Raw genomic sequence first — 26,227 nt, 5'->3', positions numbered from 1 at the left:
GAGGCTGACTTTGTGAATAAAATATTATCTCATAGCCTCGGGGCAATTACACAGTATTGTATCAGGGAAAATGCCTACAGTGAAAACGGTTTAACTGTCACTGTAAGAGTTTTGTGTGGTTTGCATTTATTCATCATAACAGTTGGTTATGCTTTAGTGAAGACATTTGAAAAGGAAAATCGCTTTCCTTTAAAAAAAACTGATAATTTGACAAGTGGGCTTCGAATATTAGATGTGGGTCTAAGAGATGCACATACATTTACATTTTACTAAGGCTCTTTCTCTTTTTTTCAAACATGTTTCCTTTAGGCAAATATAATGACATATTAGAATAATTATAGCCCATCTTTTTAAACCATGAGAACTCCTGATAATAGTCTGTACATGTGAATCAGAGAGAGCGACATTATTAATCCTTGGACTCTTGTTGTCATTTGTCACAATGCAATATGACTATCGAGAGTTTGGTTGTAGTTACCAATTAAGTTATACAAAGGTGATGAAGTGACATGGCTTGTGACTCTGTCTGGATCATATAAGTCTTTTGCAGACCCGTTAGGGTGTTTCTTGTAAGTCTAAAGTTGTTGCCCTTGCCATCAAATATTTGAGAAGTTACTGAAAAGCTGTATGCAATTCAGCAGCTTCCAGAGTGCTATATTCTTGTTGAGTCACAATGGTGAAAACATATTTTAGTGAGGTTCAATAGCGTGCCATACAGCTGTAATATGAAATCCAAACACTTAAATTAGCAATTTTGTTTTTCATTTTAAAGCTGCATTCAAAAAAACTGCCACAAGAGGGCAGATAAACATTAATTATGCCCCTTCACTGTTTCTTCCTCTTCTATTTTTTTTACATCACTGACAACATGTCAGTATGACTGCTAATTATCATCAGTCTGTTGGAAAGGGACTGACATTTATGTAACATTTTTTCCATCATACTGACCACTCAAAGCAATTCAGACATACCTAAATCACATTTAACCATAGATTCATGCACTACATTGTTCTATGCACTTTAACCACGTTATCTACCTCACACTAATGAGTTAAAATCCCCAGTTAGACTAACATACGTGCTTTTAGGCTTTTAGGTAGAGTTTGATGTCTTTAGATATTAATTCCACAAAAAGAAAGCCTTTTTCTATGAAGCGCCTTGAGGCGACTTTTGTTGTGATTTGGCACTATATAAATAAAATTGAATTGAATTGAATTGCCAGGAAGTACCCAGAAGAAAGCCAGCAGGCCTGGTTAGAATGCTAATACAGAAAAAGGTGACCATGAGGTTTGAAGCAGGGACTTTCTTGTTAACCACTGCCCCCCTGTGCTACCCAGGAATGGAGGAAAGTCACAATCCTATGTACAAGTGTCTTCAGAATGAATTGTGTTAGAATAAAGTCATCTTTAAAGTAGAATTTGATGTCTTTAGATATTAATTTGACAAAAAGAAAGCCTTTTTAGTTATTACATATGCTGCAAACAAAATGCTTATTAAATATGAACAGTATGGGTCGGCTGCAGCAAGAAAGCGGAGGAAGGGTGGTGTGCATTAATTACTTCTCCAGACAGATGGAGCCAGTGCAATGAATAGATAAAGGCTTTTCCTATTTTCCTAAAGAAAGACAAGTCTTTGTTCAAATAGAAGGGATGTTAAAGTCCCACGTTAATCATCATCCAGTCCCCTTTTCATGGCTTTGCCAACTTTAAAATGTTGAGATCTTGTTGACCTCGGATACTAATGCTGTATTTTCTCATTTCCTGCATTCCCATATTTCAAAATTCCACTGTTGCAAAAGTGGAGAGAAAAAAAGGGCGTCACAGTCTACTGAAGGAGAAAATAAGCTGTTAGTTCAACTGAATTCAAAACACTGTTTGAGATATTTAAGAAAAAAAAAACTTTATTTGTGACGTATTAACAAAACACATTACCAGATTGATTAAATCATAAGAATCACTATGATCACCTTTACAATGATGAGCAGGTGTACAAAAAAGTTATTAACAGATCTGCACTGTCACAGTCGACTGGTATGTGCCACTCACCGCCACACCCAACGACTGAGGAACATTCACTATACACAAGCAGAGAATACATCAACTTTATTTTTTTTTATTTCATTTTTTTGTATTTTGATATTTTTTTTCTTATTTTTCTGCCTTTTTCTCTACTGGGCAAGGGAAAGGTACAGAGGGTGAGCAAAGTATATAATTTCACAATAGTGTCTTTTTGATCATCATTTCAAAGTTGAACACAAGTTAGTTTAAGGACTGATTTTCTTATCCATGAAAATCATATGGGTAAAAACAGAAAGAAAAAAAGGCATTTCATAGCATAACACAATAGCATTATGTATATCTAGAAGATTAAATTTATTTTCAACATGATAAGAAAATGTGTTTCTTTTAGGTTTTTCCACAAATTGCTGCTGCCATGTCTGTATTTACTGTATGTTTGTGTCTGTATGGAGAGGTGTGTGTATTGTCTTTGAGAATGTGTATCAGAGGTATATGTAAATATTCCAATACGCATTTCCCAGTGGAAAAACATATCTATGTATATATATATATAGTATCTATATAGGATCTGTTTCCTTTGCTTATAACATGCAAACAGCCACTTGGTGATCTGACAGCACAGAAGTACACCTGAAGAACAGGGCAGGTGAGGAGGGAATAGTGTGCATGGGAAGGACTGAGCAGCACCTATATACCCCTATAGTGATCGGTAATATGGTGGTCTAATAAAAGGAACAGCGAGGTGAGATTTTATGACACTTTCAATCATGTTGACGCTGCTCCCATTTCTACCACACTATGTTTATACACAATATCAGTGCCAAAACTTCCCAGCAAACTTTTTCCCCCCATATTCATGTGGAGCCATAAAGCAAAAAAAGGGAAATTTTAAGGTGATGCCAGGTGAAGCCAATGAACTTTTGTCACCTTTCAGTCACAATTTTTATTATAATAGTAATTATCATAATTTGAATGCAGCCTCCAGCCTCTTTGTACTGCAGCTGAACTGTACTTCCCAGTCAGTGTTAACTGCAATACATGTGCTTGTGCAAAGGAGAAATGACTTGCCCAATAGTTTCTTTGTCTCCTACACTGTATCTACACAATGGACTACTATGACTACTATTTTCTGACTCTCACTCCATCTTGCCTCATATCTAGCACAGCATAATCTCAGTTTCTGCTAAGCTCTCAGGCGTCTTCGCAATTCAGTGCATACAAGTCATGCGAGAGATGACAGAGCTGTCAACAATGAGCAACCAGAGGAGACATTCTGGCAGAAACGCCTAAACTCAGCTGAAGTTGAGACAAAAAAAATGTCTATGAGAGTGTGACATGTGTCTATATGTCTATGTGTCTGTATCTGTGTAAATATGCAAATACACACATGTTACTGTTGTACAGTTCATTGAAGCAAAGTGGAAAGATGTCCAACCATGTTGATTTGAGGAAACAGGAGTAGAGCGAGGAAACAGGCGGCGGGCAAGCACATCCTACAAGCACTGAAGCAGGCGAGGCAGTGGCGCAAGGCTTAAAGAACAACTATTTAACATTCAAAGACAGAAGAGGACGGATCGGAACAGAAATGAAGCGACAAGCAGCGTTCCTGCTTCCTAGCCATATAATACACTCCCATGTTAAGGGTGGCATTGGCCTTCAGTTTTTGGAGTTTCCACAAAGGGCTGCGTATTCTTTTCGTGTATTTTGAATTTATGTGTTCATGTGTGCGTATGTTTGATTTGTTGGATTGTGTGTAAGCGGCGGAGAGAAAATCAGTGTTTGTGTACAGTAATGTGTCTTTCAGACTGGGTGTGCTAATTCAGACCCCATTAACCTGTGTCACATTCCAAGAGAAGAAGCCATGTCAGGGGCTGGTTGCATCAGCTGCACGTAGGTTCCCTAGTTATGGCCGAAGTCGCCACAATCCCATTTCAGGCATTGCTAAAATTACAAGCGGTACCACTACAGAAATCTGTCCAAACGTAACCTTAAGTAAACGCTAAACATATTAAGCAAGCAATAAAGCAGGTGCAAATGATACAAGTCACACAAATGCACTCACTAACAATAAAGAATCTAGTTTTCTGCACGCAGCATTTTTTTTTTCTTTAGCAGTTCCCTGCTGTTTTGCAACTTGAAGAGCCACAGCCATGATTTTGAATGTTTCTGTCCATTGTCTACACATTGCACAAACACTTTGGGCTATTTTCAACTATTTAGTGTGTCATTCCTTTTTTGTTGGCATTAGATTCCATGGAATGTGAAAAATAATACGCTGAGACTCGCCTTAGGTACTGTACCTAATCTGGTTAATTGTGTCAGTGCAGTAGCTACACTATAGTGTGATGAAAATACGGCTTAAAGCAAGGACAAAATTCGATGTGTTCAGTGTGAAACAGTTCCGAGTCTCAGCTAATGCATTTTTGTGCTATAGTCTATTAAAAAAAACAGGTAAAAAAAAACCCCAATAGAATTTCCAAAAACAAAATGATGTGCTTTAGAAAATGATTAGCCTTAAAAATGACTGGTAGAAAGTGGACTAAAACATTCAAATACTAGCATTTTCCTTTAAAAGTCAAATGAGAATCGGCCATGTTTTATGCCAATCTAGTCCCAAAACCATCCAGTATATTGCTATTACTTATTTGCTACTCATTCTAACTTTTAATAATATCAAAAGATCTCACCTTTGAACTCACGTCTTAATACCTACTCTATCATTGAATTTAGCGACATGCTAATTGCAAAGGAATTAGCAGTTATGAGGCCACCACTTTATACCCTAACCTGGGAACAAACTTGCGCATAGTTGGTGCAACCCAGTCCAGGTCCTCAGCCTCCACAATGTGCTATGTTACACTGAAACAGAGCTCTTTATTGAGCGTGGTCTAACTTCTTTCAGGCACCTTGTAGTCTCAAAGGTGCTAATCCTATGTTACGCATACTATATGCTGTTGTCTTTGCTCATTTTATTATATTTTTTACGTATTTATTTTTTATAAAAGCCCACATTTTTAGATTTTCTACAACGCCTCCATAATTCTGAAGACAATAGCCCCGTTTATTATTTTTTTTAATTTTAAAGTTATTTCTTTTACTTTTTACTTACCCTTGAACTAGTCAAAAAGGAGGAGGGCCAGAGATGTCATCACAGGCAGCCTCAGTGGACAATGGTCGTTACAAATAGTACACCTTTTTTGGGTGCTATTTTTGGTGTTGTTATACAAACTGGGGGGGGGGGAAGGGGTTGGGGAAGTGGGGGTGGGCAGCAAATCACAAAGGCTAATCTAAGACAATAAATCATTTTCTGGTGTAATTTGGTCCATTCTTTCGATAAAGAGCATTTGTTTAACAAGTTCGCATGACGTTTGGAGCCAGGCCTGGTCTAATGAGGATTTGGCCACTATACAATGTCTATGCAAATATGTCGCAAGGAGGCTCCCTTGGTTCTACAATATGCATTTGGCTTATTTTTCTGGCTCTGAAATTGGGTAGTTTGTTAATAGCTTTGCTGTCATATCACCACTTCTCTAGTCATCACCGCTTTCATCTTTTCCTTTCTCCTTCTTATCTTTCTTGTCCTTCTTCTTCTTTTTCTTCTTCTTGGCGTCCTCCTTCTTGCCAAAGCTTATGAATTCACCCTTGTCATCCACAGGACCTGGGTCGTGGCGGATAGAGATGATGGCTGGAGATCCAGGAATGATGAAGGCTTCAGGTGGAATCTCTCCTGGTTTCAGGGGCTGAGGAAGGCCATAGCCTTGTCCAGCGCCGTATCTGAAGTGCCAGCTGTTGCTGTTAACTCCAGCGCCCACTGGAGGTGATAGCTCTCCACCACCTTCTCCATCTACACACACGTGATTAAAAAATGGAAAAGAACAAAAAGGAAAAAGAAAAACAATGAAAAGAGAATAATTCATTACATTTTATTTATTTGTTAAAGGAACTGTTTAAAATTTTAGGGAATCGATATACTTAGCATTCTAGCTGAGAGATTCTGATTAAAAAAAGGAAAAAAATATTAACTTTTTAAAAACATCACATTACCTGGTACCCAGTTGCACCATAGAGATGCTGGTAAGCAGACTTAAATACCTTTAATGAGAGTTAGGCTAAAGCTATCCATTTGTTTCTAAAGCTTCCAAGCTAAACTATCCCAAAAGCCAAATAATGAAAAACTCAGCTAAATAAAATAAATGCAATATCACAGACCAAAATAATTTGGAAATCTTAAAGTAAGAGCAAAGTTAAATTGAAATGACAAAAAAGGAGAAAAGAGCTGAAATCAAAGCTATATAAGATATATTAAGGAAGTAAAATCTCAAATGAAAGCATCAATTGTCGAAAGAAGTGGTAAAGATGTGTAACTTGACTGATTTTGACTGATATCAATTTTCCATTAATCTTTTATCAATGAGGTGCATTTTGTTGGTACATTTACACATACGCGTTGTATACTCTTTCAATGCGGCCTTAACACGCAGCGATATTTTGATCGTTTTGCTTGTAAGTGGTAGAAGCATGATATGATACATTTGGCATTACAGGGTTAAATGTTGGCCTGACAATAGCCAAGATTCATATACTTTAAGGAGAGCAATGCAACCCAGTTCACTGAAGGGGACTGGAGGGGACTAACCTTTAAACCACAGGGATGTTTAACTTGGCAGTGCGATTTGTATTTGGATGATGGCTGCAGCATAATCCTACTCTCATTGGAAGCCAGAGACAAGGATTCAACAGTGCATGGATGTGAAAGATTAAGAAACCCAGATTGCAAATTGACAAAAAAATAAAAAATGAAGAAGGGATCTATAGCCTATATTGAATAATTATTTTGAAACGTGAGAAAAGGACCCATCTATTGAGGTCAAGGGGTCATACATTTCGTAATGCAAAAAGAAAGCGGATGCTAGATGAGATGAAGCCGGAGAGAGAAGGGAGAGAGAGCGTGAATGAGAGAGAGGCAGTAAGAAAGATGGGGGTGGGCGGGTTTTGCAGACACGGCGCTCTCAGGCTCACACCAGTTCCCTCTGCGCTGACCTACTTTCAGCCTGGATAATATTTAGATCAAAAACGGGCCCCTACAAAAAGATTCTGTTTGATTTTTCTTTGTAGGCTATTTATGACATTGCTGGAGTGCTGAAATGATTTCAACCACTGCCCCACTGGGAAGTACACTATTTTGAAAATGTGCGCTCTTCAGACGCACAGTGTCCCACAAAGTCCCCACAACGAGTCCATTGAGTATAAAAATATATAACACGTACAGGCTACAATGACAGCAGATGTAATGGTCTCTACTGAACTGGTCAGTCAGTCGCTCTGCATTATTGTGCTGTTTAACCTCAGTGAGCATATAAAGTGTATAGGCATTCTTCATATATGATTTATCATTGACTCATTGCAAGTACATTAGATATTAAATAAAGAAACTACAATGCCAGAAAGGGTCATTGATTTTAATATAGAAGGAGTAGTCAGATAAGAGAGAAATAAATTATTAGTTCGAATTAGTTTCTGCTTGCAGAAGTGATCATTTAATTATTACACATGTTTAACATTTTATAATTAGCACATAGAAGACAAGGTGATGGGAAAAAAAGCCAAAATAAAACAGAAACAATGGGGTATAGCCAGGGGTCAAATTGGGATTTGGCAGATGGGGGAACTGGAAGCTTGGGTGTCGCAGTGCAACGTGGGGGAAAGAATTACTTCGAAATAAGTCAAATAATAATTTGTTTAGCAAGCTCAGTAGAATTTTCTTTGCATGTAGACTGCGATCAGCTGACCTGTGCTGCTAGTCCAATATTCACTGCTTTAGCCAAACGAATTCAGCAAGATTTAAGGTGATATTTAATGGGGTAATGAGGAATTATAAAAGGTAGATTCAGTGAGTGAATCTAATCGGCATCATCATCTTAAATATACATTTCTGTGTGCTACCCTTATTGTAGTATAAGCTAGTAATAGTACCCTAGACGTAACCAGCCCAGCATAGTGCATCACTATATCAACTATATGTTTTACCGATGTTTAAAATGAATGAGGGTATAACATGTAAGATTCAAGTTTCTAGTCTATAAAATTTTACTTGCTGAGCAGTCCTTTGAAAATGATCTCCTTTCCTCTCTTTCTTACATGTTTCTCCATCTCTGACAGTGTCACACATTAACGTTTTATTTTCTCTCCGTGGGAAATACCGCAATTATCTGATGGATGCATTTTGTGACAAACTGTGCAGAAAGCGTTTGTTTGTTTGCTGATATTTGTTGAGCTGTTTGAAAAGATACATTCGAGTTTATGCTCCCTCCTGCTCAGCAGCTAGTTAAGCACTTCTACCAACTTTACGTCTGCGCCGTGAACGCATCACAGGGAAGAGAAAGGAAAAACGGGATGTGTTGAAAGTGTAAGCGCGCTGTGGGATGTCATTATTTTCTTACCAGTGAGCAAATACCTCCAGGCTGTCACTGAAAGCAATGCTAGTCTGCAGCGCATGAAAATGAACTCATTCAATAGTAATAAGCATTAACCTGCCTATCAGATTTTATAAGTCGCCAACTGTGGGAGCTGGACTGCTGTTCTAGATCCTTCCAGGCCACATTAACACCTGGGTATCACTACTGAAGGCATGCAGAGTAATCTGGTTGACCTTTTTTCTTAAAATTCACACAACTTTCTGCATTTTTTTTGTTTCTTTGCTTAAATAACCAGCTTCTTAGTAATTATTTAGTGTCAGATGCTATTATCTCACATTAACATTAGTGGACTTACTACTAATAAACTCTAATGCCAGTCGTTTTAGGATTAGGATTATACCATTTGACAGTCTGTTAGCATATGTTTAATCTGTGCTCAACAAAGTCCGATTTAACTGATTCCATTGCTAAAGTGAGAAAGTCCACTTCTCATGTGGAGAAGAAAGAACTTTAAGTAATAAAATATGAAAAGATAGCTGCTCAGATGCACGAAAAACTGCGGAAGAAAATATAGTGCACTTTACTGCTCTATACATAGTATACAGTTCATTTTTATGTAACAGACACACCATTTCCTGTTACCTGATAAGTCCTCTTAAAGGAAGGTGATTTTTTTGCTTAAATTTTGGGAGTTCTAAGTAATATTGTCTTATCTGATAGTTAAATGTTCACAAAGGGTCTTTCCACATTTTACATTTCATTTTTACAGGTTAATGTATGTAAACATGCAATGTGAAAACACAGTATTAAAATTAATTTGGGGCAAGCGTTATAGCCTGCAGTTTACTTTTCACCATAAAATTACACGTGACACAGTAGTTTGGACAGTAGTGGTGACACAGTAGTTGAGAACAAGCCATTAAAAGGTCATTAAAATTTCAACCTCGTGTATTATGTATAATGTAGTCGGTGTAATTCGATGATTACCATACGAGTTAGAAACATTTTGTGTACTTTAAGTTTGTATTCTGGTGGTGAAAGGTCAAATTAGGAGTTCATCTTCATGGAATATCAAGTTTATTTAAATACATTTCAGGTGCCAAGGAAAATCCTGAAGTTCACCTATAGACTGTATATAAAAGAGACTTATCCATGTGATATGTGATGTCACACTGTTTGTGAATTCCTGTTCTGAAGGCCTGGGGTCCGTTCTTCGTACCTCGCTAAGTAGGTTAGCTGGATTTGATTGTTGACGATTTCGCCTGATCCTGGATCATTTGGTTCCCCGAAGCTCATCCGGGACTTGCTGTCATAGCAACAGAGCCGTAAGCGTAAACCTGCTCGGGAGCAGGTTTACTTTATGTAAACAGGATTAGATCGCGGCCACGCAGGTATGTCCGCTTCATTTATACGAAAGCAACAGCGATATTTTACCACTGTTTCACCATAAATAAATATTATCAATGTAACTAAAGACAATGCAGCACCTGATCCATTTATTGATGTCACACAGATACATACAGGTCATTTCCTAAAAAAGGGAAATGTACTATTAACATTCTATTACATGTATGTGATTATTACAGATGTAATTCATATTTCAGAGTAGCAATTGCAAATTACTTTGTGTAATCAAGATGAGAGACCACGGCTATAAAAGCGAAGGTGGATTTGGGAAGCCTGTCGCAGCCATGTCCTGTCCGTATACGCGAGCAGCCCATTGCAGAAGGTGCAAGATTGATAAGGAGAGTTTTCAGAATTCAGCGTATATTGCGGGACAGACAGGATCCTTTAGCTCAGCGTGACAGTGTGCTCATAGAGAGATATCGATTTTCCCGTGAGGGTATTATTTACTTAACCAACTTGTTGACGAGGGGGTGCTCTGCCCTTTTCTTGGTTGCTGTTATAAACAAACAGATTATTCCAGGGTCTCTTTCCAAGAGACGAAAAGCAATATAAGTGATAAATATTACCATTCTGTAGAATATTCTTATATTTCACTTGTACTTGTTCCCATGTTCAAGTGGGTCCTGTTGTGGCTCTAATGTGAAAGGGGATATAATATAACATATTATAATATAATGTAATATAATATTGGATAATATAGTGTAATATAATAAATCTACCCTACCGCCTACTGGTGTTGGCCAGAGGGGCCGATGGCGCGATATGGCAGCCTGGCTTCTGTCAGTCTGCCCCAGGGCAGCTGTGGCTACAACTGTAGCTGCCTCCACCAGTGTGTGAATGTGAGAGTGACTGAATAGTGGCATTGTAAAGCGCTTTGGGTGCCTTGAAAAGCGCTATATCAATCCACTCCATTATTATTGTTATTATTAAATTACTTACTAGTTTAATTTGTCAGCAACTTTCTGCCAGCCCTCTCTCCTTGCTTTTGCAGCCTTTGCAGTGTTCCCTTGCGTTCTGATTAAACTCTGAAACTCCTGAAATCCCTCACTCAAGAGTTCTTGCTCTGCTGCCGAAAAATACTGAGCCGAGCGCGCTCCGTCGACATTTTCGCCGACCAATCAGAGGGTTGCCGATCAATGTTTCCACTATCGATGCGTAGCCCCTTTTACGACACCCAGTGATGTCACATTACTGCGTCCAGCTGTACTAATCGTCAACAGCAGGTGTGTTCGGGGAACCGGAATAGCGAGCTCACGGTTAGCGCGATGGTTTGGTCTTGGATGTGTCATTTGATCTTGGATGTAGTGAGCGACGTACGAAGAACGGGCCCCTGATGCCTGCATGGCTTGTGTTCTTTTGTGTGTGTGTGTGGTGGTGGTGGTGGGGTTTGAACAAGCAGTGAGCATATTTGGATCAATGGATATAAAGATATCAGTTGTCAAATATCAAAACTCAAGCAGAAACTCTTAGAAGGTCTATACCTCACAGCAAACCATACTATTTGTTAGATAACTACACTAAAAATACTCCAGAAGGTACCAGAGAGACTTCCAGTTAAGTGACTCAAATTAGCTGAGGTAAAGCTTAGCGTCTACCTATCAGTCAAAGGGGCCATGGGCCTAATAATACATAGTGTTAAGCCTTTAAGCAATTTAAACAGGTGATCTCAATATATTAAAACTCACTCTAGAGTTCCCATAAAGGCCAAATAATTTCTGGTCTCCATAGAGGCTGTAAAAACATTTATTTCTGCTGTCTGGCAATTTACCATTGGGAGGGAGGGATTGGCTTAACCTTTGAGCCAGCGCTGCTTAATTTTTCATCCTGAAATGTTGCTACTTGCGTTGGTGGAAACATCTGGATCTATAATCTGTAGTAAATAAATGTTTGGATGATCTTTAGATTTTCTACAATTTTAATTTTGATTTGTAACCATGTTACCATTACCTGCTTAGAGTACCAAATGTGTGTGGATATAGTATACACAGAGCAGAGGTCAAAAAGTTTGTATTTCTCTGCATGATGTACAGAGAAGTACAATATCCACTGACACAGCATACTGAAACAAATGGGTATCGCCTTAGTGTCTTGGAACATTCTAGGGCTTCATGCACTGCTTGAAAAAAATCCAGACCTCTGGCATTGTTAATTTAAAAAACAACCCACGTTTTAATTCAGACATTTCCTGTTTAGGTGTATATAAGCTCTTCATGTCACAGAGTGCAAAATTTTAAAGAGCTTTGCTGCCTTTGTGCTGCTGTTTATCTAACATGCTCCAGCCAGTGTTTCTTTTTAACAGCCTATACTTCACAGCAAATGGATTACACTGTAACTGCTAGTGAGCAGGGAAGTATAGCGAGGAGCATGTAGTGGCACCTGATGTGAAAATATAAGGGTGTCGGAAGCCTCATTTGGTGTAACCTACATTTAAAATAGGCTACTCCGAGACACGGTTCCATCTGAAATGAATCCCTCTGATGGTTTGTGGCACACTGACATGCGACAGTCACAGTGCTCGTACATATATGTGACATGTACCACATGTATTCTGCATAGGAAGCATAAACTTTGCTTTTCCACCTGATATCCTCTAAAATGCCTTTTCTTTCTTTCTTAAAACCATGATTTTGCCAAGTCCCCTTCCCCTTTACTCCTCTGTTTTTTTGTCTCTAAATATTCCATTCAGAGATATGACCGGTTGCTATGGAAACTGCCTTCGCCCACTCCCTGCTGATGGAGGGTGCGGCTGCTGCAGCAATCTCTCAGTTAGACAGTGTTGCCAGGCAACAGGTCACATGGTGTTCCCTAGCAACACCACTACTGCAGGAACCTGCCAATCCTCTTAACCTTTCTCTCTCTGTTTCTCCATCCCCCCACACCTCGCTTTTTTTCCCTCCATCCCCCTGTGCGTCTCTTCTGTTCATCTTCTAATCACAGTTTCTTTAAATGTTTTTTTTACGGCACTTTCTTGTTTGTGATAACAGCACATCTCCCCCTCTGGCATCACACAAATGTCTCCTCATCTGCACCAAGGGTCACTTACATAAACACAGTTTTGAAGGTGCCACATTTAGATGCATCACAGCATGTCGGAAGACTTCATTGTGATAAATCGCAGCAAAGATTTCTGGCACAACTTCACCTATTTCCAAGGTGCATGGAGAGGATGAAAGAATTCACAATGCAGGAACTCCAGCAACACTTGATGGAAGATGAAGAACTTTAATAATTGGCCAATTATTAATAATTGGTCAATTATTAAAGGCTTCATTGTGATAACAGTTTGCTACAGATGTGAAAATGTGTCACAATAAAGGATGACGTGTAACAGAGAGGATAAACTTGTCTGTGCTATTGCACTAAGCCACTTCTAAAAATGTATTTCCTAATGCATCAGCAACAACTGGAAGGACCGCAGTATGCTGAGCACTCCGCTTAAAGATAATATTTGAGACAATATTTGAGTCTTTATAGGGGCGGAGTTGGCCAGATGGTTTCCATCTGCTGTAAGTAAAAAAATTGCACATTTTTTGCTGCACTCTGGCAGAGGGGAATACACTAGAACTGGGAAATGATGCAGCTGGTATCTCAAACAATTTCCCAACTTCCTTTTATACAGAGAGAAAAAAAATCTTTATTTATTCATGTTTACTGACAGGCAGTAAATTCATACTCTGTCCCTGGTTTGCCAAGTGATTTACTGTGATGCTACTCTTCACCCTCAAGTGTCTACGTATGTCCTAATTCCTGAAGCCAGACAGAAAATCAATGAATGGAAGCGGGGGTGGAAGAATAGGGGGACGGTTCACAGTGCTGAAACATGGTTTTGAAATCTTGCTTACCAAAGTCTTCCAGCCTCTGTGCCCTTGTAAAGTTCCACACACAAACTTTTAAGCATTAGCTCTAAGACACACTTTCTGTAAAGCACAGGTCTATGAGTCCAGCTTTCTTTACACATCAGTTGTGTTGCAACATTTTTCAGCACTGTCACCCACTCACTAACTCATTCTTATAAGAGACAGCTGCCTTTTCTGATTTCTAGCTCTTGCTTGCTGCTGTTGTGGAAAGTGACAATATTCTAGGTATGAAAGTGCTCTGCATAAGGGTCCAACGGCTCTGGTGGCTATCTGACTATGCATGTTGCTTGGCCTATGGAACTCTGCATACATGCTAATTTGTTTGTTTGCTGACAGTTACATGATGACACAAATGTCAATTACTTATTTATGGTAAATATTAATGGTGGATAAAAAGTTATAGATTAGGGTGCTGGTTTAGCTGAGTGGGTGAGCAGGTGACTGGTTCACCTGCTCAAGTCTGACCCGTGGCCTTTTGCTGCATGTCTTCCCCTCTCTCTCTCTCTCTCCCCGCTTTCCTGTCTACCTACACTGTCTCTATCCAATAAAGGTTAAAAGGCCAAAAAAATGATCTTACAAAAAAAGTTGCAGGTAGAGATTGAACACGGGTTCTTCTTCAAAAGAGGAACCTGTCAAAATTAGGAAAAAAATCTTTAAGATTTTGGCATAAGGTGTTGACCTTGGCAGTGGGCTTCACTGTTCAGCTGCCCTTCAAGTTATATCATGATGTAAGGACAAAAACAGCTTCTCATCCATCAAAAAGTAGAACTTTTTCCTTTGCTTTATTTTATTGTTTTGTATTTTATTTTATTTTATTTCATTTCATTTTATTTTGTTTTATGTGTTTTGGATTTTTAGTCTACTTTTTCTTGGGACACTTTTTTCTAATGTACAGTACTTTGGTCAACACTGTTGTTTTAAATGTGTTATATAAATCAACTTGACCTTGACCTAGATGGTTTAACCCAAATTATATTTTGGGCATCTGAACTATTTCTAGCTAAATATTCTGAACTACATCTAACTAACACAAAATCAGTTTAAAAAAATCTTCATCCTGTATCCTGATTCCTACATTTCCACTCACCTGCAGCACTAGATACAGTGGGCCAGTTCTGAACCAGCATGCCCTGGGCTCCCTGCATCACAGAGGACTCCTCCATGTGGACGGAACTGAAAGGCAATCACATTTAGTCAGTGAAAAATTTGCAAACATTCAAATATTTAAAAATAGGACACATTTTCCTTAACATTCGGAGATTTTGTTATGAAATTCAAATGATTGTTGGTGCAGACCCTGGAATCCATCCACAACTGAGCAATTTAAAATAATAGTCTAATAAGATGACATTTCTGTTTAATATAAGGCAAATTAAGTGGTATTCAAATAGCTTAAAAACTTTCAAACAGCAATACTGATTATTTTAGACATTGACAGTGGCTTTCTGGCTCTCCAGAAAGAGAAATTGTGGATACATTCATGTGGTCTTGTTGTAAGTGGGTACAGCCCCCCACCCCCACTTTAAAAAAAAAAAAACCCAAACCCAAACCCAAACCATCCCACCCTTCAGGCTGAATACCTGTGCTTTGCCTCATATGACAGAATATCTAAAGACTCAGGGCTTTTGTAATGCATTTAAATTGGTCTAGGAATAGCTATGAAGAAAGACGGAGCACATAAAAGAATGAGCGACTTTTCACAGAATAGAAATATGCATACTGACGACTACTGTAGGACTACATGAAGTGCTCTTTAAACTTTGCTGCTTATAATGGAAACTGAAAATAGCTGTTCTGTCCCAGATAACCAGCTGTTTTATGTGGTTGTGTTTGTGGTTGAAGTTGACCAGGATTAAGAACCGCTAAAACAGTGCGCACCAGTATACACTATAACTACACTAAAATACTATAACTATGGCCAAACACCTTGCTACATGAAAACAGTGCCACTTGCAAAGAATAACAAAGGTGCACTGCAAGTCTTCATTTTCATTCATTTTGGAGCTTCCATGTAAAATATGACTTGACGGATTTCTGCACTTGTAATCGTTCCATAGCTTTTGAAATTTATAAGCATAATGAACTATCCTGATCCATGCTCAGTGTTTTGAATAGTAATTGAATATGTCTAAATGACTTTGATATCACAATAGAATAATGCATAAAATGCATATGTTTCATTGTGTGCCTTTAAAAAAAAGTAATTCAACACTTTAAGTGACAAATACTTTCATATTCACTTTGAAATAATAGCATAATGTAGGTTAATGTAGTTGTTACATGTTTATACAAATACATAAGAATACTACTGATGGCAATAGTATATATAGAGCTTTTCAAATGTAGAGCTTTTTAAAAAGATCAGTTAAACCAGTGAAAAAGTCATTTAACAGTCTATCAATCAAATTTTTTACTAATTACAGATTTAGTACAGTGTGAGACTTTGTTTTGCCATCATTTTTGGGTGTGCTAGCTTTTCATCTTCCCTGTGATCTTTGTTTCACCTTGTGTGTGTTAGCAGGGGCTGAGCTATAAGAAGCACAGTAGGGGAGAAACAGGTGAAGTGAAGACAGCAAAACTATTTAAGTTAAAGAGCACTTGGTACTTTTCTACGAGTGCAATAAGCCTACCAACAAATGTTAATCCGTTTGCATCCAAGGATGAACAGATGTCGATCCCAGATGTCTGAAAATCAGGCCAAAAATATCAGCATTTTCTAAATCAGCCAACCTGAATCTGCCAGCAGTAACAAGGTTGCTAGAAGTTCTCCTTCTGATGATAGGAAAGCTAGTTCTGGCCAGTGCCCTAGCAACCCCCAAACAAGAGGAAGAGATCTGGCTTTCACCTACACTGGCTGCTAGAGAGAAAGACTAACAAGGGTACAATTAGGTGCAAAAATAGGAATTTAACTCAGTTCTGAGAAAGAAAAACAATTATTTTAGTTTGTCCAATTTTCTGAGTGACTGAGCAAACCTGCCCCTTTCCATCCTGGTCTCCAGTTTTTAAGCTAAGGGAAGCCAACTGACAGCTTGCTTTATAGCGTTATCTTTACCACGCTGACACCGTGGTGTGAAAACAATCACATTTGAGGAAATGCATTTGGCAGAAAGTCCAAATATTTGACTAAATATGAGTGTATGAGCTTATATAAAACTGACACACCCACCCTAGCAAAAAATCTTTTCCCTCATCCATTTGTTATACATATATAGTTAATTGTTGTTGACTAGGTTTTTCTGCAGCACATTAATACTATCATCTGCAACCTGCATTATCTTGATTTCCCCATGAAGAAAAAATGACCAGGTGTATTCTAAGCAGTTTGATGTATACGAATATGACACAGAAAGTACTGATGTACTGCACTTCTGTCTACACTCAGAATATGGGTCAACAGTGCTGGTGTTACATGCTGTTACATTACAGCACGCCTGTGTTGTGGCTAAGTGTTGATGTGAGCCATCTCTGTGTCTCTGTGTGTTTTACAGTCACTGTCATTTAAGAAGTGGCAGCGGCAAATTGCAGTGATGATTTATCTGAATCCATGTCATGTAACAGTGACTTGATGACAGAGTGCACATGATCCATACAAATTAACACTAATATCCAATTAAATCAACTTAGACTAAGAAGATGACTTCACAAATGAGCGGTAAGCACTGGTACCATGAAATTTGGGAGAGTTTTGCAGAAAGCATAGGCGTGTGAATAGTAAACACATTAATTCCTGATGTCCCTGCTGTTTTTAGATCAACTTATGGGGAAATAAATGACATTTTCTGACATAATCATGGGAAAACTGTTAAGTTTTGTTTTTGGGTAGAATTTTTTCTAATCGTTGGTGCTTTTTTCTATGATCCTCTTCATTTCAGTATTCTCTGATTTGCAGCTAATGACACTGCTTAAAGTGTAGTGCTTCATTAATTAGATATATGTAGGTGGGAATACTCGAGCAAGCACACTAAAATCACAGCAATCTATTGTTGACACAATACCTAGGAGAGGTTTCAAGCCCAAATCTTAGAAATCATGATTTTAGGAGAGGATAATCATGGCTAGAGTACTACAGTGTTTGTAGACTTAAAACAATTCAAATGTTTTAGTTTAATATGTCTTTGGAGGTGTTGTTTTGTGTGGATTTGGTCTAACAATAAGAAGTGGAAAAACTTAGAGATGTAAAAAAACATCATCTTTGCACAATAATATGTGATACACAGAGAAATGCAAACGCATGCATGGGGTGGTGGTGAGGGGCAGTTGTACATGCAGACACTGAAGCACATGTGCATGTGATAATCTAGGAAATGTCATCATCTGCCTGTTTGTCCTTCATGCTTCCAGCTTAAAGACTGCAAGTGAGGGAGTGATGCTCAGAATGTAGATGACCTATATAGTATTTCACTGCAGAGGACCAAGGCTATGAATCCAGTGACCGAACCGCAAAGGCCTTTTCCCAAAGGGAGAGGTTGAGGTTAAAGGTTCAAACAAATGCTTAGGCGCCACTCACAGTCATTTCTGAAAAGCTACAGCATTAGTGTTGCAGTAGCTTTTTGAATCATTTCCATAGAGGTGTAGGGATAAATGTAACTGTAACATGTGAATAAATCATTTGCTTGGGGAATCGTATATGCTATAGTTGCAAGAGCAAAATGAGGGGTCTCTCTAATGGTGCAGACTAGATGGCGGCAGGATGAGTAGAGTGGAAAGGTGGAACCTTTTTTGAGATGATAAAAAGTTGCACAAGACTTTAACGTGGAAAATGCTTACCTCTGCACCCCTGCCCTCAAAGATGCAGAATATCTCCAGTCAGCATTCGGGGCTTTGGGCTGAGCGAGCAAGAGGGAGAGAGAGGTTGCGAGAGAAAAGAAAATGAAGGAGAGAGAGGTAGAGACAGAGAGGGAGGATGAAGAGAGTAAGTTTAGCTTGATCTCATACTGTGCAGAGCCATGGCCTCATCAATTAATCATGATACGCATCCCAGCTCTGGACGTGATAGGAACACTGCAGTTGTGTCACTGATTACAAGCACAAACACACACACTTATGCACGCATGCACGCGCGCGCACACACAAACACACAAACACACACACACGAAAGGACTTTAATAAGGACAATGACTGCAAGCCATATTGACAGCTTCTGGACAGTCTCTCATTCCACTGTTCTGTAAATGTGTGAGCTGGGAGAGTAATGCCCTTTAAAGGAATACTATGATGACAGTACAGACTGATGCGTATGTGTTTGTGTGTCACTGGAGTAAATCTGTCTGCTCCTGATGAACCTAGCTGAGTGCTTCAAATTCCCAGCAGCCCTCTGGTAAATAATTGCCTTTAAACTCCAATAAAAAAGAGAGACCAGCCACATCCACTATCTCTGGCCTGCATTGGTCCTTGCTATATTAAGATACGGCTATCTCAGCTATCAACACATAGTATTTATAAAAGTATTTCCTCTTTACTTGTGTTCCTTTTCTGAATATCTCATCTAAAACATTAAATTATCATTAATCAATGGTAACTGTATGGACACATTTTAATAGTACATAGCACATTCTATACTTGCACTGAAAACCTGATAAACAAAATTCCACATGAGCACAGAAATTTAAAAAGTATTGGTGAAGTTCAGATCTGGGGCTTGAGGCTATTCACCATTGAAAGCCTGCTAGGACTCCCAGAAATAAGTGGAAGTCCCAATATGACTTTGGTCATTGTAGATTTCACTGATGATTCTACATTTAAGTTCAAAGAACGTCCCCCTCTTTGCAATATAAATGGCATAGAGGGGCAAGTCATTGTTTTAATGAGCTAAAGCGCTATATAAATACAGGCCATTTACCATTTACAAGTTAATGCTTCACAGCCATTAATTATGCCGGACTCTTTCATAATCATGTTCTTCATGAGTAGGCACATGCACAACGCTGAATTTAAAAAAAAGCTGTGTTTAAGAAACAAACCTGCGCTGGCAGCAGCAAGTGTCCCAGATAAAGAAAGCACATCATGTTCCTTAGTTCATATCAGGGGGGAGTATTTTTTGCTGGTAGACCCAGCCCATTTGAGTAAATTTAATTTGCAAGGTTGATGAACACAGTGTGGAGGTTAATTTCATTTACACTGCTACACTTGTCTTGATCAGATTTATTTTTAAAATAACTAATTTACCAGAGACTGCCACCTGCTAATTAAGACAGGGAACTCGTGGAAAATCCAAACCTTCAACATCATATAAATTAAAAAACAACAACAACAAAAAAGCAAAAAACTAAAAATAACTGAAAAAATGAATATTTGCATCATCAGCAAGCATTAGTGATAAAAGCAGAATGTGTCACCCCAAACTTTTTTGCAAGAGTCATTTAAGACATAATCTAAATGACTTTAGAATAACTTTAAAATAAACACAAATGGAAATAATGTGCTCAGGAAATCACATAAGCCAAACCCTTGATTTTAATATTGCCAGTTAAAAAGCTCTATTATTAAATGAGGTTAACTCATTAATGATTCTCTCTTTTTTAAAAAAAAATCACCCAGAAGTCATAAATGCAATACAGCCATAAAAATAAACCTCAAAACTAACCATAATCAGAAATCAAGTCAGGAAACCCCAACTGCTCCTATGTCACTGCCTTACTCAACACAACAAAAACACAGACAAATCAAAACTGCATGCAAAGAGGGTGACCAAGTAGTAGGAATGATACATGACCTGTTCCTGGTGTAGACGTGATGACAATCTCAAGGTGAAACACAAATCTCTGAATCATCAGAAATAACATAGGACCCTTGAAAAGCATCACAACTGACACTAATTCGGTGTGAGTGCTGAGCTAGGCTACACTGAGTGAGTTTGCAGTGCAAGTGGGAACTAAACAAAGAGACTGAAGCTTGCAGGGATTCAGTTCAGGAGAGGGTAAAAACCTGATGTGCAACATGTCATCTCCCTGCAGCAACAAAGTGACAGTGACAGAGAATATGGTAACACTGCACACTGGCACCATATTGGAATGAAAAGTCCGGTTTGGTATGTTTAAAAGTGCCTAATACTGCTTACACCTTGGTCAAATTCAAGACACTTTTTAAAACTTGAAGGTTCCTGACCTTCCGGCTATGCGAACAAAAGGTAAAAATAAAAAATTCATGACCCACCTCTGGGCAGATTTGGAGGGAGGCATCGGGCATGCTGAGTCTGCGTACAAATCCACTTCCACTGGTGAAAAAGCGGTCGGCACCGCTGCCCCAGGTGCCGCTGATGGGTCGTCCTGTGTTGTAGAACATGAAAGTGTCACTGCCAGACGTGGCAGTCAGGCAGGTCTTGTAGCAGTAAGTCTTCGTTAGGGAGCCATTCCCACGTACTTCGATGTAGTGAGGCTCCACTTTAAGGTCTCTCCGAAGCACCACATTGTTATTAGGCTGGCCTGGAGCTCCACTGCTGCCACCTCCGCCAGCACTCACGCTGCTGTTCCCACCATCTGGAGGGGGTTTCTGTGACACACAGCATGGGGAACAGGACCCAGGCTGGGTGCAGTAGGCGTGGCAGCGGACAATAGCCAGCACCACCACAGTGACCAGGAAAACAAAGGTCGTGGCACTCAAAGCCACGGTCAAGTAGACGGTCACTTTGGACAAAGGGATTGGGCCTTGAGGTCGCATAATCCTCTTGGGATCAGACACCACTTTTGGTGGCACCTCCATGACTGCCACGTTAATAGTAGCAGTGGAGGAAAGAGCAGGCTGGCCATGATCCTTTACAAGAACAGTTAGAGTGAAGGAGGTGGAGTTGTCTTCCAAGATCCTCCGAGTGGTCCTGATCTCTCCGTTGTGTTCATGCACCTTGAACAAGTCCGGGTCAGTGGCTGTCTCCAGCACATACCCGAGCCAAGCATTTGGACCAGCGTCTGCATCGTATGCCACCACTTTGGTCACCAGGACACCAGGTTCGGCATTCTTTTGTACCGTCTCCAAGGAGCGCGTGCCATTGCCAGGGGGGTTGACTATCAGTGGTGCATGGTCATTCTGATCCATTATATAGATGTAGACTGTGGCGACGCGGCTGAGCGGAGGAATGCCCCCATCTTGGGCTTTGACCTGGAAGTGAAACTCTCTCAGTGACTCATAGTCAAAGGCTCGCAGGGCATAAGCCTCCCCTGTATCGGCCTTCACAGACACATATGAGGTGACAGGAATGCCGTGGTTGTTGTCATTGAGCACTGTGTAGGTGATGCGTGCGTTCTCTTTGATGTCGGCATCTCGAGCTTTCACAGTACACAGAGAGGCCCCGGGGGCATTGTTCTCAGCCACATAGACTGTATATGAGGTCTGTTCAAATCGTGGAGGGTTGTCATTAACATCTGCCACATCCACCTGTATAGTCTTCTGGGAGGATAGGGGAGGATTTCCTCCATCTGTGGCACTCAGAGTGACATTGTAGGCATCAGTGGTCTCACGGTCCAGAAAGGCTGAGGTAACCAGAGTGTAATAGTTTCTGAATGACTTGATCTTGAATGGAAGGCCTGCTGGGATCTCCAAGTTCACCTGCTTGTTAGCTCCAGAGTCTCGATCAGTAACACTAATAAGGGCCACAACTGTGTCTGCACGGGCATCCTCCCTCACGGGGCTCGACAGAGATGACAACACTATCTGAGGGACGTTGTCATTCACATCCACAACCTCTACTACCACCTTACAGTGTGCTGCCACAGCACCGGGGCCCCTGTCCATTGCCTGAATGTACATCTCATAGGAGTTAGTCTCTTCATAATCAACATTGTTTCTCACTCTTATCTCTCCTGTATTAGTGTCCATGCTGAACATCTGCCTCACTCTCTCCGGGGTGTAGCTGCTGAAGGAGTAATAAATCTCCCCATTTGTGCCCTCATCCAGGTCAGTTGCATTCAGTTTGATCACCAGGGTGTCTTTGGGGGAGTTTTCTAACACTTTCACTTTGTACACTGAGCTGTCAAATGAGGGAATATTGTCATTTGAGTCCAGTACCCGGACACTGATTTTAGTCGTCCCCGTTTTTTCCGGCGTCCCACCATCCACAGCACTTAGAATTAATTGATGGTAAGGCGTCTGCTCGCGATCAAGGGGCTTTTTGAGCACAAGCTCGATGTGCTTTGTATTTAGAGAGGGTTTGTTAGAAACCAGCGCGAAATGGTCGTTTGTGCTAAGCTGATACATGCGAACAGAATTTGACCCAGTATCTGGATCTTGAGCGTTTTCAATTGGGTAACGAGACCCCGGTAAAGCAGACTCTATTATTTCCAATTGATACTCGTCTCTGGGGAACTGCGGCGCATTGTCGTTGGCATCTACAATCTCCACCTCGACGTGGTGCACTTCAGTGGGGTTTTCAATCAGCACCTCTAGATTAATGAGGCAGGTGCTGGATAAATCGCACAGTGCCTCCCTGTCAATCCTTTCATTGACAAGCAATTTCCCATTTTTGGGGTTGACAATCACATTGCGTTTGCCGCTGTTGGAGGTTACCTTGATTTTTCGGGTGGCGAGCTTTCGAATATCCAGCCCCAAGTCATGCGCTAGATCACCAACCAGTGCCCCATTTTCTAGTTCTTCTGTAATCGAATATCGTAACTGTCCAAATGAAAGGCCACAAAATAATGAAAATATCACAAAATAAAAAGGCACATTATTCCCTATCCGGTTGCACAGCCCAGCCACAGCCATTGCAAGCTCACAGGATCCGCAGACGGATTAAATGCAGCCTTCCGCCTTTTTAGCTTGCAGTATCTCGCATCCCAGCACCTCATTAAGGTGGGCTAATTGGTGTCCCGGTAAATGAAACAGAAGCGGCTCATCCACTGTGATACCCGGCTGAAGCGAATCCTCTCCAGCGCATCCATATTACCTTTGTCCGTGAGGCGCTTTTTTTGTCTCCAATGCGCGCTGCTGACGGGTGTGTTTCCCTGTCGCTGGAGCCGTCAGATAATCAAGGCAGGCGAAGTTTTACCTTATGGAATCGGAAAAGACTGCTGTCCCTTTCAAAATAAAATTATAAGCGGTCTGTGCCCAAGTTTGCTTGCACTAGAAGAGAAGAAAAAACGATTTAACCAATCCAATGTGTGGGATTATTTTAGGCGCTGAAATAAAAGGAAAAAGGTCACAGCTTGGCGAGGAGTTCTGTAATTCCTTACTTACAAAAAAAATTGTAAAATTTTGAACCATTATGAATAATAATTTGTTCATAATCACATAAAAATTTGTGATATGTCACTTAACTATAACCATTTTAAATAGTTATTTTAGTATTGATTAAAGACTTTTATGTGAGACGTGATGCTTGAAATGTATTACATTTTTTTTGTGCCTCATGTTGTATGACATGATTAAAAAGTATTATGTTTATGTATTTAATTTAGTTTAATAAATGGAACTATGAACCAAGCACTACGGATCAAATATTTACACAGTATGTTCTGTGCAAAAAAAGCAGTGCAGTCTGTTCATATTAGGTTTATTTTGAATGGATAACCGGAACTCATAAAATTCAATGTAGGTGACTTGACCTTGGAAGGACACTATCCGCCCTAGCGCGCACTCAGATTTCAGCTCTCTCCTCTCCGCTGTGGCGCAGCTCCCCGCTTCCCCCTCCACCCATTTCTCTCCTCTCATCCCCCCATTGCGATGTCGGTGTAAGGTCTGTGAGCTAACCACATATTAAAGCACCTCCAGAAAAAAAAAGAATGGCGACCACACAAAAAGACCACATAAATATTTGGCGTATGCATCCAGTCTCACCAGACTTTCATCCGGTAATTAAAATTAGCTGTGCAGCATGTGGCAAAATATTAATCGCAGACTTACAGGGAATTGATGATATAACGTGAATATTTAGTTAAAATGTTTTATTTGGCAGATTCTCTTGGATTCACTATTGCGCAAGAAGTGAGGGGCGGTGGTAATGAATGGATCCGCCGAAATTCTCAGCGTAATAAAATACAAACGTGGGGAAACGTGTTCACAAACACAGACACATGTCCGGGAACTGGCTCATATTTGTCGTCCTTTGTCTGCTCCGAAGTCGCAAGGATGGTTAATTTGCCAGTGGCGATTCTGCAGCGCAGCCTACCGCATGGCGATCATTTAGGCAAGGCACAGCAGCAAGAAAGCATTGTACTGACAATCACAAGCTCCTCTCCACATGGATCACTGTCAGAGGCAGACCTCAGACTGTCAGGTCACATAATCGTATTAAAGAAGCCCCATAAAGGACCCCATAAAGCAGAAGTCTCATTCCTTGTATGAAACGTGATATACGATGTACAGGTGAATGATGACAAAATGATGACTATATATATATATATATATATATATATATATATATATATATATATATATATATCAAATCAAATCAAATCAATTTATTTATATAGCACTTTTCACAGGATAAAAACCACAAAGTGCTTCACAGTTATATAAAACAGAATACATTAATAATCAAACATACAGCACAAATCTAATTAAAAGCCAATCTAAATAAATGAGTCTTAAGCTGCTTTTTAAAAGAATAAATACAATCAAGGCAACGTAATGATGGAGGGAGAGCAGTCCACAACCACCTCTAGTCTTAAAACGAGTTCGTGGGACTACCAACAGCCTTTGATTAGATGATCTCAGGCTGCGAGAGGGAGCGTGGGGTTCTAAAAGATCAGAAATGTAAGCAGGGGCATCACAATTCAAAGCTTTAAAAGTCAGTACCAAGATTTTAAAATGAATTCTAAAATGTACTGGAAGCCAGTGTAATGAACGTAACACTGGTGTCTTAGTTAAAAGCCTTGCGGCAGCATTCTGGACTAACTGGAGACGGTCAAGATTCCTTTTGCCCAAACAAAGAAAAAGACTGTTACAACAATCTAAGCGAGATGAAATAAAAGCATGAATAACCATTTCTAACTCAGACTGCAAAGTTCGCAGTTTGGAGATGTTTCTTAGCTAAAAAAGGCAATTCCTAAACAACTGGCAAGAGTGTTGTTCTAGGGACATGGCAGAATCAAAGATCACACCAAGGTACCTGAGGCTCAGGTGAACAGATGAGCCAAGAGAACCAAGATGCTGTTTGATTAGAGATATCTAATATAATATATGTGTGTTTGTGTGTGTGTGTGTGTGTGTGTGTGTGTGAAGGGGGGGGGGGGTGTAGTACTAAAGGAGCAACAGAATCATAGGAAATGATCATAAATCACAGAAAACCATGACAGAGGTTTGCTAGGTCAGTAACCATGGCTTGGGGTAGAGCCAGAACATAACACCTATCACACTGTGAATACAAAGGAAGCTCTACTGATTACACATTATGAAGCTCAGAGCTTTATGGTGAATAACAAGGAAGAGTAATAGCAATTTGAGGTGAAAGCTAGCAAACCACTGGAAAAAAAATGACTTGTATCATTTCAATGTAAAAGGGCAGCATTTTGTTTCTGATTAAGCTAAGGTCTGGGAAATCGTTCCAAATCAGGAAAGCAAAGTCGGTCACAACAGCTGGCAAGGCTGTCCTGATAGCCTT

General features: G+C 39.8%; 1 protein-coding gene across 1 annotated transcript; it reads right to left on the bottom strand.

Moving 5' to 3' along the window:
• Nucleotides 1-1,873: 1,873 nt before the first annotated feature.
• Nucleotides 1,874-23,662, bottom strand: LOC113030459 (protocadherin alpha-C2-like). The gene is made up of 4 exons (XM_026181941.1): nt 20,851-23,662; nt 18,466-18,524; nt 14,786-14,871; nt 1,874-5,862 (listed from the first exon to the last, which is right to left on the bottom strand). The coding sequence occupies exons 1-4, from the start codon at nt 23,389-23,391 to the stop codon at nt 5,549-5,551; spliced, it is 3,000 nt and encodes a 999-aa protein (XP_026037726.1). The 5' UTR covers nt 23,392-23,662; the 3' UTR covers nt 1,874-5,548.
• Nucleotides 23,663-26,227: the final 2,565 nt, after the last annotated feature.

This window comes from Astatotilapia calliptera, chromosome 10 (assembly GCF_900246225.1).
Source record: "Astatotilapia calliptera chromosome 10, fAstCal1.2, whole genome shotgun sequence".
Lineage (NCBI taxonomy): Eukaryota > Metazoa > Chordata > Actinopteri > Cichliformes > Cichlidae > Astatotilapia > Astatotilapia calliptera.
The sequence above is the reverse complement of the archived record's forward strand: the minus strand, read 5'-3'. Positions and strand labels throughout refer to the sequence as shown.